At 32.1% G+C, this 15,348-nt stretch overlaps 2 protein-coding genes across 2 annotated transcripts; one reads left to right on the forward strand and one right to left on the reverse strand.

Moving 5' to 3' along the window:
- Positions 1-4,634: 4,634 nt before the first annotated feature.
- LOC128989502 (A-kinase anchor protein 14-like) lies at positions 4,635-7,197 on the forward strand. The gene is made up of 2 exons (XM_054411397.1): positions 4,635-4,682; positions 6,845-7,197. The coding sequence occupies exons 1-2, from the start codon at positions 4,635-4,637 to the stop codon at positions 7,160-7,162; spliced, it is 366 nt and encodes a 121-aa protein (XP_054267372.1). The 3' UTR covers positions 7,163-7,197.
- A 1,676-nt stretch (positions 7,198-8,873) lies between these two features.
- On the reverse strand, positions 8,874-13,463 carry LOC128990531 (uncharacterized). Its single transcript, XM_054412929.1, has 2 exons — positions 13,435-13,463; positions 8,874-9,693 (listed from the first exon to the last, which is right to left on the reverse strand). The coding sequence occupies exons 1-2, from the start codon at positions 13,444-13,446 to the stop codon at positions 9,256-9,258; spliced, it is 450 nt and encodes a 149-aa protein (XP_054268904.1). The 5' UTR covers positions 13,447-13,463; the 3' UTR covers positions 8,874-9,255.
- Between the last annotated feature and the right edge of the window lie 1,885 nt (positions 13,464-15,348).

The following is a 15,348-nucleotide window of genomic DNA, read 5'->3' on the forward strand; positions in this document are numbered from 1 at the left end:
TATGATGCTAAATATTTCTCATTCTACAATTTTACTACGCTATTAATGGTTGGATATTCTCAGTTTTTATTTCCTCTGGCCTTGAGGTGTCTTACTCAGAACAAGTTTTATTGTTTTTTATTTTGTTCATAATTATTATTTTTTAATTGAATTATGCTCAAAATGGATGAATTGTTAACTACATAAATCATTAATGAAATAATTTGAAGTCGATTTTATCGTAATGGTAAAAACATAAGCTTCAGGTGAAACATGCCCTAACTGGTTTATGTTTTCTTTGCGTTTAAAAAAAATACCCCTATGAAATAGCAATGGTTCGGTACTTAATACATAATCTGTATACAATCTTGTGTTTATATTGAGATAGGCGTAGCAATATTCTAAGGTTTGTTTTAAGCTGTAAATGAAAGCGGGTGTTTATTGGAGAAAGGTTAGGGAAACCATGATATCACCTGTTATATACTTGAAAACTTAAATACAATTTGTAATCAAAATCCAATAATAATTGCTGAAAATATTTATTTAAATTTGTACAACAGCTTTGATTTGTTGAGGTTATTTTTAAAAAGGTGTTTCGTGTGCAAATACTTTTGTTTTTAAGCTAATCAAAATTGTTTTCCTACATTTTCTCTGCCATTTATATTATGTGACCTAGAAGTGAACCCCTCTCCCAAAATCATATTTAAACAATATAACAACTAAACAAATGCAGACGATGTTTTTTATTTACTTTTAAAATCGAATTGTTTATAGATCAATCGAACTATTACAGGTTTTATTTTTGTAAATGGTTTCATAAATATTTATGGAAGATTGTTTAACAAATTATTATCATATAATTAAAAAAAATACATCCAAATAGATGTTTTTTAGGATTTCGTCGCATCTTTAACGACACTAATACAACAAACAAATAAAACCCTTTAAGCAATGAACTATACTCAAATTTTACCAGACTATAAAAGATAATTGAAAATTAAAAATTTGAAATAAAAAATCATGAAAACACTTCAGTAAGCCTTATTTGCAGAGTACTCTGTAAATATCACCACATTTGAGATAACTGCCTCTCACTGGATTGGGAGCCAACTGTGCGTGAAGTGTCTGGGGTTGTGGCAAGGTCAAGGTCATTATAGATATTATATTTCTTATCAACAAGGTCCAGAGACCCGCCTCACCTAAGCTTCCTATTTACTGCCCTCTTAAATTACAGTTTTGTTAAAGTGTTAAGTTTTCATTAGGACATTCCTATTTTATTTAATAAAGAACGGTATTTTCCTGTTACAGCTAAGAATCTCACTGTAGTTAATTAAAAATTTAGGTTGATTCTAAAGGAAGTAATAATGCTTTTATCCTGATATTTTATGTTTAATTACTTTACCCTTTTTTCCGCTGCTGTTGGAAAAAACTCTAATGCAAATACAGTGAAAATACTTTTAAAAACTTACTTAATTTTTAAATTATCTATAAGTATATTGCTATTAAACATTTTAAAACAAACCTCCAAACTTATTTAGGAAGTAAAAAGATGTTTTTTAACACCGTCCTAAAGCTAATATTAGTTGTTTTTAGCTACTGATTATGACAAAGTTTGAAATATGAATCTAAGTCACAAAATGCCAATTGGTAACTTTTAATTGTAATTATTTAATTTATGATCGTATACAGGCAATTTATCTATCTATATATTAATAGGCAAGCATGTATCTTTAAAACCTTTTTTCTCAGCTCGTGTGCATCGTAGGGAAAATCTACGCATACCGTTAGAAAGCTATTTTCCTGTAGGTGTGCAGAATCCCTTTATAAATTTAAACAGGCTCAAAGATAAGCACAAAAAATGAGTTTAAAAATTTGAAAAAATTAACATAGATCTTATGCGTTGCCATGCTGGTGACGAAATAACAACGAAATATAAACAGAAAATCAAAACAAATGGAAGAAACTCCAATCACATGTTTTATTTACAGTGTGGGGTGAAATTAGAGAAGTGAGAACATTACATATTTTTGGTCGAGTTTCGACCACTGGACGACCTCTCGTATAAATAAATATACTATTCTTTGAAATAATTTTACTTGGATTTGTATTTCATAGAATAGTATTTTATATGTAGGCTATTAAAAAAAAAACCGTACTCAATTATTTTACTATTGTATCTCAGTACACATTGATTTATAGATATTTTTCGTGACTAATTCAGTTTAACTAGCGTGAAATTCAAAAACACAAGTTACTGTAATTAAATACACAGCTAGCATAAACCACATTGTAAACGTTAAATTACATTTACAAAGATTGGCAAGACTGAACAAATGTTTATTTGTTGGTCATTGCATTAAGATACACTCTTAGCGTATTATCGTTGATAAAATACAATGTATGTTTGTATTAATTAATTAATTGAACTGTGTATCTGAGTTGAAAGTTTGCCTCCAAAAAGGGTTCGATAATTTTAGCTTGGATCGGTTCTGAACTCAGTTGCTTCTTTATTGCGTGTAATATTAATTTATTTAACGAAAGGTTTGCTGTTAGTTCCATATTGTAAATTTTCTAGTATTGATACTGTTTCTCTAAAATGAACTATTTCATTATTTATGTTTTTAAAGTGTTTATTTAAATTAAATTGCTTTAACGTCAATGTAATGTATTTGTAAATATGTTTAGAGAGGTTACATAAGTTGTAAAATATATATAAACATTTACCCTGCAAATACATAACAGTTAAATACATTTACTGTAAATATTACTTCAATTTTTAATAGTTTTGAAGTTAGTGTTCAATTGCACAGTTTTTTTCGTTACATTTTTTCCTTAAGTAACGATTAGTGTGGAAGTATTTACAACATATACTGCAAGTTAAAATCTAACTATTTCAACTTATTTGATCAAAATGTATATAAGTTTATCCAAACTTAATTTAGGAAGGCTATCCAACCATTCAAAGGAAACTGCTGGAGTCGAGGAAATCGAACTCGACCCTCCTCTACACAACGGATATAACATATCCCTCCGCAATATCTACCATTGTAGATCTCAGCTGAGCTATATGGAAATTGCCACTACTGTTTAGCACTACATTCATATTGATTGTTTGGTGTATAATATTTGAAAGTGCCTCTAATCCCCCGGTACCTTCCCCATCTCAATGACAGTGATTGCTCGTTTCATAATAAGGCTCTTGCGGTCTGGAATAAACAAAATGTAGGTGCATTGGGGGTTTTTACATACAAAATTATATGTCTTTGGTAAAAGCCTTTATACAAGCTTTCATAGAAACAAGGGGTTATAGAATCTCTTATATTAATACGTGAGGGCCGTTTTTTGTGATCACTACTCCTCCCTTATTTTGTGGACCAATTTCGACGTTTAAGGTGTCAAAAGATTCGGCCCAATTCGTAGTTTTGCATTAAGGTTTTAGAATATAAAAGGTCCTACTCTTAAGGGTTGAGAGCCTTTCACCATAAGAATTACATTGAACATATTTAAAAACAAAAAACAGCTGTATATAAAAATAAACTCACCAGCTTCTTGGGAGTAAATATTAATGTTTGTAATATTCAGGAGGTTACAGACCAATCCAAACAGTTAATCAGTTTTGTTGAAAGAACAGAAAATTTCTCGAGTTTTAAGAAGAAATGTTGAAAACAGGAGGAGATTAAGAGGAAACCTTATACGTATGAGAAGAGTAGAAGAAAGGCCTGGTCGAACAGTAAGGAACCCAGGTACACAATCACTTGAAGAGATGAATAATTTTTACCAGTTCTGTTTAGCAAATTATTTTGCAAGTAAAAAAAATCATGAAGAATATACAAATCATGTTGTCACAGTGGTAAAGAAAACCTACCTTATGTCAGATCACATGAATACATGCAAGAAATGTTTACCGGTAACGGCTATAAGTCGGGAAACATTAGTATAAAACACAAAAAAAAGACCGGCTTCTAAAAATAATATTTTTACAATAAGTGTTTATTATATCGACCCGTTATTAATAGAGTGAGTATTTCAATTAGTTACATAAGCTTTGAGTCTTTTAAACTTATCGAAATCCAAAATTATGACTGTTATTACTGCAGTTTTAAATAACGCCTGTATAATACCGGTACTTGACAATTACCTGATTTAGAGCAACAGGCACACTAGCAAATATAAATACACAAAGATCACTTTGCTTAACAATTAAATAGCACTTAACTAGGTGGATTGGAAACGATCCTAATTTACATCTCCCACTGAAAACTCACGATTGTGTCATGTTTACGTTAACATAATGGAAATTAAAACAGACGAGGTATGGATTATAAACATAAACAAACGACCACTAGCCTATAACATATAACATATACTGTACTGTACTAATACCTGTAAGAAAAAATAAGTTTTTCAACAGTTTCATTTAAATAATAATACAAACTGTTTATTTTCGGGCCAGTGACGTCGTTGGTTTATGTCTATGATTGACACAGTTTCTCGTATAATATTCGTGGTTTACATATCAAGCTGCAACATCGGAAGTTTCACAGCCTCCTGGATCGGCTATCGGATAAGCCACTGCCTCCTGTATGTCCGGTGCCGCCCACTGAAGGCCACAGACGCTGCCTTCTATATATAACTCGACATCAGCATGTCTCAGCATGTATTCAGTGTCAGCTCAATACACAACTCTCACCATGCACGCCCTCGTAAGTCCCTAATTTTAGGTTACGATAAATTTTGTTTACCACAAGTTTAATTTGCAACCAACGTTAAAATGCCTCTATATAATTTGTTACTGTTAAAATGCCTCTATATTTGACGACTCACAACAATATGTATTTTTATGTTTGTTTGTGTTTACTTACACTATTTACATTTTTAAGTTTTTTAGTAAGAGAACGGTCCAAACCTAGAATTGTTTTTCACATTTGAAGACGAGTAGGCTTACTTGACTCTGAAAATCGTATATTTAATATTACTCTTCTTAGAATTAATGTGATTTTGTCAAAATTCATTTACAGTCGTTATGGAACTTTCGATTTTTATCTAGATCTCATAAAAAAAACAGTGCAAATACTAAAATTTATATGCAATAACACCAAATTGTAATGAGTAAATTCTTTACTTAAAAATATTAATTAAAAACTACAAAAAAATTATTTTCTCAGCAAATCCATTTTATCGTCGTATCCAACGAACATGTGGTGAAAATTGTGTTTTAACCTATCCTTTTGTACATAATCCAGACAAAAATGAGCAACATTCATAATTAATTAAATTTTATTACTGTACTTTCCAACTAAATTATGTTGCAAACTTTTTAAATTACATTAATACATAGTATTTTAAATGTTTGTTTGATCTGTGCATCCAATTATAATCCTAATACTCGTGTGAATTATTGCCAAGTGGTATTTATTTATATTTGTTTTCAATTTAAAGGTGGGTTTTAACGCTTAGCCGATTTTAAAACAGGAATAAATATTTGCTCCTGACTTCATGTTAATGTTTACCCAATGTGGGTTAGTTGGCGTCAACCAAGCACAAGATATAAATCAAAAGTTTTGTCAAACCATGCGAAAATGTACATAGACTGGTTTCTTCCATTACAAAATTAACGAGTGCCATAAAGTCCATTTAAATAATATCTGAGTGTGATGTAATTGTCATTGACTGTGTCCCACCCGAGTTTTGAGTGACGAAGAAATTGCTCGAGTTTTTAGTATAGACATACAGTTTTAATTAGGACCCATCTCTGTATGGGGCTAACGTATCTCAAAATGTATCGAATGGTAATTACGTAAATTAATATTACCTAAACCAAAACAAATATATGTTACAATTCCAGCAACAAAACATATTCTTACATTTCAGAAAAATAATAAATTGGAACACACATTTTTCCATTACCACATTAAATAATACGCGTGCACCACATAGAGCCTCGTATATTATTCAAATCTCAATTGGGGCAAGGAGTATAACAGAACAAAGATTATACACAGAAAATCATTTTTAGTTCTGTGCAAAATACATTGTGCAATATTCATAAAGGATTGTCATATAAATATATAAGTTACTTACTGTCTTCGCAATCCAGAAGTGAAACTCATCATACTATAGTTACTTAGGTACTTACTGTAAGACAATAGATAACTTATACATCTTCATGCAATCTACCCCACTAAAAAAACACGATTGTAAATTTGATGTAAAACGAAAAACTGTCATGAGTCGATATTATCTTTAAAATAGCTCGTATTCATGTCGACAACCTTTCTACAACCTTAAAATAAATGTTTATAAGTATTTCTGTATGAACCAACATCTTTATAGTACTGGTCTATTTCCTTATTTTATTCATTTAAAAATTTTTTCATGAGTTCCAAATTGATTAAATTCACCATTATAAAAAATTGTTAATATTGTTTATGTTTCAATGTCAATGTTACCACAATATATGTACAATGTATGTCAATGTTGTTTATTTTCAGAGTTGTTTGCTGTAAAAAAAATAGGTTTAAATATTTTGATACCCTTTTTCATTTTTCTAATCGATTGTGTTCACATAAATCAACCTCCATACAACATCCATAACCTAAAGTCCCACTGATAATTCATATAGTCTGTATGATTGAACCTGCCTCCTGACCCTCTGTCTAACTGGAACTTATCCGGGCCTAAAATCATAGTCCATTCCTTCATACAGGTTCCATCATACAGACTAGCGAAATCAGAGTAGTGACGAAACTAACATTAATACAGCTGATTCTCCAAACATACTTTTCTTACATGGGTTTCAACCCCATCATCACAAGATAAATAATTCTTAACCAATGTTTTCAACTAACATTTCCTATCTTTACAGGTGTTGTTCTCTATGTTGGTGGCTGTCGCCGTCGCCGCACCCGGCTACGTAGCCCCAGTGGTCCCTGTGGCTCACAGCTCCGTCTCCGTAGTCAAGACTGCCGTGGTCCACCCTGCACCTCTAGTACACGCCCCTGTGGTGCCTGTGGTCAAGGCTGCCCCCGTGGTGCCCGTGGTACACCATGCCCCTGTGGTTCATCATGCCCGTCTAGTACACGCCCCTGTGGTCCCCGTCGTCAGGACTGTTCCTGTAGTCCACCACGCCCCCGTAGTCCACCACGCCCCAGTCGTCCATGCCGCCCCTGTTCTAGTCCACTAACCTGATCGCAGTCAATAAAGTTTTTATTTTTTTAATATTATGTTTATACCCCTAGTATTCCTGATGGCAATATGTAATTCTCTTTAAATTTTTAAATTTCGTGGTAGATATTTAACACATACTGATACTTATTACATAAGCTGATGTTTCTTTTTTACAATCGGGCCTGGGCTCACTGACAATTTTGATTCATCAGTGAGGCCCACTGATTTCCTGATTTCCGGTCTATCTCCCTATCTCACTTATCCTTCCGTTGAATGTGTTTAGTTGTGCTTCATACGTATAGAGAGGAAGATCATGGAAGAGATGTTTGGTTTTTCGTCACCAGCACAACAAGTGGCAGGCGAAAATGAGTAAACTATGAGTATTGGTTTGCTTTTATTCATACTTAGCTTGAAATTCCACACGAAGAAGAAGCCTTAATAAATTAATTAGGTGAATAGAACGGACCAAAATTAAAGAGAGAATGATAAGTAGTGTCTAAAAGTAATAAACTGCTAGAATCCAATATAAGTTCTGTAGCAATGATCAATTATGATTTTGTAACTCCACATGGATAGTTTGTATTTAAAAATAATTGTTGAAGAAGTAGTAACATTTATACCCTTAGTAAATTTGGCAAAGGCCGTAATAAATTTGGCAAAGGCTATTTTACTTAAAACCATCCATAAAGATGAAAATTATTAAGATAATTATTTTAACAACCAAAAAGAGAAACCAATAAATTCTTTAAACTTGCGAAACATAGATCAAGATTATTTGAAACATAAGAACTGCCTCATTGAACATTGCATTTAACATAAAAAATAATATTCCAAAACAAATTGAATAACCACAATAGTAAATAGAGGTTCTTCTTATTTATTTCAATGGAAACCCTAAATTTGTCACAAACACTATACAGAAGCATATTTCCATCACTTGACTAACAATCTTAACCCATGTAATTATTTTCAGGTAACAATAAACATTTACATTATTGATGTGTCATAAGCACCTCAATAATCGCATAAGAGTTTTGAAAGGAAAAATAGTCCTTTATTAATCAGAATCCAACCGAAAACTAACCTCCACCAATTTGGAGAGGGCTACAACATCTTAATGGATTGAAAAATATATACGAAATGCTGTTCAATGCATTTCTAATGGGAAACCCTTTGTTCACCAAACTTCTCCCTGACGACTCATTTACTATAGAGACGTTATCTGGAATGGGTAAGTGGAGAGAAAGGGAAGGGAAATTTCTCTAGGAGTTTTAAGGAGCTGAATAGAAGTTTAAAAGACTGTTTTGATACGTCATGCTTTATTTTCATACACGTATTTAACATTACCGGTAATTTTAAAAAGCAAAGTTCGTTCAGTTTGAGCTGAAATAAAAATAATATTTTTTATAACTTATACAATTAATCATTTTTCAACTATAATTTAGTTTTTCACCATTTTATCATATTTATTATAGAAGCAATTCAGCTGTGCAGTAGAAGAAAGCTTTATAGAAGATATTTTGGAAATTATGGATCAACAAAGATGAGAAAGAAAAATCAAAAGTAGTAAAAGAAAAGCCCAAGATAATATAAAATTCAAACATTATGTGACAATATAAAGATATAATCGTCCGGATTTTGCTAACATCCTTTTAGAATATAGACTTTAAAATAATAGTTAGTTATTCTTAAGTGTTTGAAATGGTTTCTGAGAAACAACATAGTACTTTTAAAACAGAAATCTTTATTTTATAAAAGTTTATACATATTTTATTGCATCTAGGCACTATGAATTTAAAGGCAATCTCATCTCGAACAAACATTACATTATTTATCCATGATTGATAGTTAGCCTCGACAAAGACTGCCAAAAGACTACATAATCAGAAATTGCTCTTTAAATAAATAGGAATTTATTCAAATCTGATCGCCAATCACCACATATAGAACATAAGTGAACCCTTACAAGCTTGTTTATTGTTTTGTAAAGCTGATTAAGACATTTAACTACTACATTTTTATGATAAAGTGACCCAGTTAATTTACAAGTTGTTCTTTAGTGGGAGATTATACATATCAAAGCATTATCGACCATATTACCCAATCCACTCAATGATGACCAGTAGTGAAGAGGTGTTTCTTGACGTGAGGGTCGTACAGAGCTCCGGGCTTGACGGGGATGACATCAGACTGGGGTAGAGATACCAGTAGGTAGGTTTGCTTACCACGGGGAGCCACGGGGGTAGGAGCCAGGAGGTGCTGAGTCAAAGCTTGTTCTCGCTGAGCCAAAACGTCCTCACGCTCAGCTAAAGCTTGGGCTCGATGAAGCAGATTGTGTTCATACTGAGCCAAATGTTGGCTGATGTGGTCTAAGTTTCTTTGATGATAGTTTTTATGTTGTCCTGCCTCATTGAAATGCCTGTCTTCTTCAACTGCATGACGTGCTTCATCTTCAGGGACAGGATCGTCGAATTTGATGTCTTTTGCAGGATCCACTTTCTTTTGAGGAACTCCTGAGGTTAGGGCAATAAAAACTGCTAAGATCATCTGTGAAAGTAAAAGAAATCATTGAAAAGTAAGAATATATAAGTAAGAAAGAAATAAATGCTTTTTTAAGGGGTACGACCTAAGTCTAAAAGAAGACAGGAAAGTATTGCATAAGTTGGGCACTGAAGAACAATCTATATATAAATATTTAATAAATATTTGTGTGAATCACTAGTTAGAATTTAATATTTTATTTCAGTCTATTTTAATACGGTTGACTTGGTATTATTATAAAAGTGGGGGTCCCTCTTAATCTAGAGTAGGATGTTTGCGGCCATAAACTTAGGTACAATCTCATCGACAAGTTTGCTTGTTGTAAAACACGTATTTTGAATCGGTTTTACTTTATAAAGTTAGCATACAGTACTATATATTTTTTATCTGATTTAATATTTATTTTAAAAACTGGGTTTATTATAATAAACTTTGCCTGTTAGACACAGTAACAATAAACTTAAATTTATGATATAAATAATAAGTAACTTAATGTTGTCCATATAAATGATTTTGAATGATTTTACATGATCTTTTTATCACGTTTATGATATTTATGATATTTATTTTTTTATTCGTTAAACAATTTTGTAATAGTCCCTCTTGAACCAATCATTATATCAATTACTGATTTATAATTTAGATTATATTTGTTTCTTGAATAATCTTCACATTTACTATAAATCTTTCTCTTTTCATCATCCACTTCTAAGGGTTGTTTTTTTTTTAATTTCAAACCTCAAAATGGTTGGTTCATTTAGGTAATTTATATTTTTTAAATACAGTTATATTTTATCATATTTATCATGTACTCATGACAATAGATTATGTTACATATATTTTGATTGATTTCTATGATTGTAAAAATGAGGAGGGGGATTTGTGAAAATTAAGCAGTGATTATAAACAAACATTGTATATTAATTTAAAGGTAAGTAAAGCCCCTGTTTTGATATCGTCCAAAATCATGTCACTCATCAATAATTGTTGACTAGCTGAGGCAAAAGAACTAAAAAAGTACTTTCCAACTTATGCAAAAGTACAGTAACTAACCAGTTTTATCATCAATAAAGCTACACGATTTTGGCTTACATTTTGGTTACATTTTGACTCTTTTTTCACTATGGTAAATAACTAAAAACTTATTACAGTCTTAAATACAAGCTAAGTTAAGCTATGAGCATCGATATCGCAGCTAAAATATTAGTATTCAATGGTTTTAACATTTAAATGTAATAATGATTTACAATCTTATATATTAAAAAAATTTGGTTTTTCTTTTCCGAGTTCGTTTGGGTCTTCTACCCGACCGATTTTCATGATTGAGGTCTCAAATTGAAGGTATTCACGCACAGATTTGCCATCAAGCATCGGCATATAATTATCTATAGTATTACTCGGCTTATATGTAAACTAAATTTGCTCCCCATGTATTTCTTATGGGAGTTAAATTTGGCTTTTCTTTGCCGAGTTCGTTTGGCTCTTCTACCCGACCGATTTTCATGATTGAGGTCTCAAATTGAAGGTATTCACGCACAGATTTGCCATCAAGCATCGGCATATAATTATCTATAGTATTACTCGGCTTATATGTAAACGAAATTTGCTCCCCATGTATTTCTTATGGGAGTTAAATTTGGCTTTTCTTTGCCGAGTACGTTTGGCTCTTCTACCCGACCGATTTTCATTATTGAGGTCTCAAATTGAAGGTATTCACGCACAGATTTGCCATCAAGCATCGGCATATAATTATCTATAGTATTACTCGGCTTATATGTAAACGAAATTTGCTCCCCATGTATTTCTTATGGGAGTTAAATTTGGTTTTTCTTTGCCGAGTTCGTTTGGCTCTTCTACCCGACCGATTTTCATGATTGAGGTCTCAAATTGAAGGTATTCACGCACAGATTTGCCATCAAGCATCGGAATATATTTATCTATAATCCCACTTGGCTTATACGTAAACGAAATTTGCTCCCCATGTATTTCTTATGGGAGTTAAATTTGGCTTTTCTTTGCCGAGTTCGTTTGGCTCTTCTACCCGACCGATTTTCATGATTGAGGTCTCAAATTGAAGGTATTCACGCACAGATTTGCCATCAAGCATCGGAATATATTTATCTATAATCCCACTCGGCTTATACGTAAACGAAATTAGCTCCCCATGTATTTCTTATGAGAGTTAAATTTGGTTTTTCTTTGCCGAGTTCGTTTGACTCTTCTACCCGACCGATTTTCATGATTGAGGTCTCAAATTGAAGGTATGCACGCACAGATTTGCCATCAAGCATTGGCATATATTTATCTATAATCCCACTCGGTGTATACGCAAATGAAATTTGCTACTCATGTATTTCTTATGGAAGTTAAATTTGGCTTTTCTTTGCCGAGTTCGTTTGGCTCTTCTACCCGACCGATTTTCATGATTGAGGTCTCAAATTAAAGGTATTCACGCACAAACTTGCCATCAAGCATCGGAATATATTTATCTATAATCCCACTCGGTGTATACGCAAATGAAATTTGCTACTCATGTATTTCTTATGGAAGTTAAATTTGGCTTTTCTTTGCCGAGTTCGTTTGGCTCTTCTACCCGACCGATTTTCATGATTGAGGTCTCAAATTAAAGGTATTCACGCACAAATTTGCCATCAAGCATCGGAATATATTTATCTATAATCCCACTCGGCTTATACGTAAACGAAATTTGCTCCCCGTGTATTTCTTATGGAAGTTAAATTTGGTTTTTCTTTGCCGAGTTCGTTTGCCTCTTCTGCCCGACCGATTTTGATGATTGAGGTCTCAAATTGAATGTATGCACGCACAGATTTGCCATATAGCATTGGCATATATTTATCTATTATCCCACTCGGTGTATACACAAACGAAGTTCGCTTCCCATGTTTTTCTTATGGGAGTTAAGTTTGGCTTTTCTTTGCTGGGTTCGTTTGGCTTTTCTACCCGACCGATGTTCATGATTGAGGTCTCGAATTGAAGGTATGCACTCACAAATTTGCCATCAATCATCTACAAATATTTATCTACAGTATTACACGACTAGAACACATAATTTGATTTATTATATGATTCTTACTTCAATTTGAGATGTACCTTTACCAGTTTTAAATTTATAATCCTATATATTTTAGTCTAAGAACCTTCAGTTAAATACTGGCTTTCATTTAAGCTATTAGTTATTCAAATTGGACGAGTTTCAAGCAAACGCAAGGTGAAAAACTAATATAAAAAGTATTTTTCATAAGGTTTTAATATGGTTAAAAATCAATAGCTCCAGTATTGTTCATGTATTTCTATATGTTTTAGACACAAAATAATCAGTAAATTATAGGATTTAATTTGAGATATTGATCGTTTGAATTAGTTAAGCTCAAGATACTGTATTACTCAATCAAAAATTATAAATTTGATTATTTCTCGGATAAAATAATTATTTTAACGCTGCGGAGCAGCATGGGTCCTCTAGTTACTAATAAATGCAATTTGCAACTACTTGATAAATGCAATTCGTACAATACATCGTGAAAATTTGACAAACTGGGGTAAAAAAGTGGCATTTATTAACTTGTTTTATTTTTTTCATTTGTTAATTTTTATGTAGGCTATGTTAAAGGTTGTTAAGACTTAAAATCTTTTTTTATAACAGGTTAACTGATAGTGGAGATATTTATAAAGGTTTTAACATAGAAAATTGAACACAAAACTAAATATAATTAACTAGTATCTTACCAGGTGTCTCATGGTGGAGTTGGATTGAAGTATTGTGACTACATAATACTTTCAATCTTCACTATATATAGAGTTTTCTTCAACCTTGTCCTTCACGCATCTTGGTTTATGCAAAGCGGGAAGATATGTTATAATGGCTTAATATTCTAGAAGTATAAGATGATATATCAATAAAAATATCTTAAAAACAACATTTGGAAAACAATACGATGGACGCAAATAGTGACCAAGTTGTCACATATTAATTGTTAATGTGTAAATAACCACGACGCAGCGCACCTGCTACCAAAAGAATTTCCATTTGCCTTATTAGAATTTCACTCAAATAAAACATGTCAGATTTATTCCTTATTTAAATAACATTGGGAATGAGTAGTCAGGTTTGCTGCTACAAGGAATGTTTTATTTAGTCAAAATAAATAAACAAACAAGCAAAATACAGAAATTTACTTAATCTTCATAAGAATAACATTGACTCTTTAATTTATAGTTATTTTGAATTTTTGGTGTAACTATTTGGCGTTCAAAAACCCTTCAATGTTCAGATACTTAAGCTTTACAAATTATTTCAAACTTATTTGCGAAACATTGTGACTATGAGGACAAAACGTAAAAGGAAATCTGTCCGGGGGTTTATCTTACCATGAGACCTACGATAGTAGTATAATCCCTATATGAGAAATTCCCTAAAACGCACTTGTATAGTGCAAGTGTAATGTGGCAAGTTTTATTTTATTTTTAAAACATTAGGGTTTTAGAAACATTCAAATTTTCAGTTTTATTCGTTCAAATCTCCAACAAAACCAATCATTCAACAAAATGTAACAAATTTAGTTATTTCATCACTAGGGCACTGAACTGTTGACATTTGGCAAACATTTAACATATTTGGTTTGACCTGCGTCTACAATCCAACATGTAATTAATGAAATATTCATTTAACAATGTTCGCAACACTTTTCTTGCATATTTTTATGGTATTTAATCTCTCGACGAACTTTTATCCTTCGTCATTACTTACGATAAACCTTTACTTTTTCAAAAAATTACATAATTTCACTTACTGCCTGTTTAAGTATTTATGCGAGTGGAGCCTAATGACACTCTAGGTTTTACGTTAAACGTGAGTGATTACTCAAGATGTGATAAGCCGAGAGCGGTAACGACCTTGATATCCTCACTAGGTGATAACGTAGGTAATTATCTATGTTGCTGATTGATACTTAACTTAGGCAGCGGGGCGCGACCTATCAACGTTGATGGGAAATAGGCAATATGTTGTATAATGCATGGTTTCCCTAAATAGATACATGAAAGGTAAATCTTTTCACACTACAATGTTTTTGCTTCTTTTAGATACGCCAGCTTATCTTAGAGGCAAGGCAGTTAATTCATTTAAAACTCAATCGTTATTCATGTAGTTTTCAAATAAAAACCTAAGAACCTCAGAGTGTCAATTTCGTAAAGGCATAGATAAAGAGGTTGTCTCTACTCCTTTTATCTATGGTAAAAGGCTTATTATATCAAACTTATTTGAATATACAGGGTGAATTTTAAATGAGTTCCCCCCCTACTTTTTTCTACATTTCTTAAGATATCAACTTCGGACCACGTCAGATCATTGTAGTGTAGTAAGTACTTTATTTTGACTGGATAAACATTTTTGGCCGCCATCTTGGATCCGCCATATTGGATACAAAATTTTTTTTTCAAATGTAAAGGTAGGGTTGTGACCCGTTGTTTCAAACTAGAATTTTACGCTGATTACAATGCCGCAATTAGTTTAAAAAAATCTTAATTCGTTCTAAAGTTATGAGGACTTTTTATAACTTTATTTTTAGCCCATTTTAACATTGTGCATTTACAAACTAAGACCATAATCTCAAAATAGTGCTAGATAAAGATAAGTATACA

The sequence above is a fragment of the Macrosteles quadrilineatus genome, unplaced genomic scaffold, assembly GCF_028750875.1.
Source record: "Macrosteles quadrilineatus isolate MER2022 unplaced genomic scaffold, UCM_ALF_1.0 Scaffold_3__2_contigs__length_128488019, whole genome shotgun sequence".
Lineage (NCBI taxonomy): Eukaryota > Metazoa > Arthropoda > Insecta > Hemiptera > Cicadellidae > Macrosteles > Macrosteles quadrilineatus.

Coding starts and splice junctions, on each gene's coding strand:
- LOC128989502 (XM_054411397.1), top strand. CDS start 4,635: ATGTATTCAGTGTCAGCTCAATACACAACTCTCACCATGCACGCCCTC. Junction 4,683..6,844: donor CTCTCACCATGCACGCCCTC/GTAAGTCCCTAA, acceptor CTATCTTTACAG/GTGTTGTTCTCTATGTTGGT.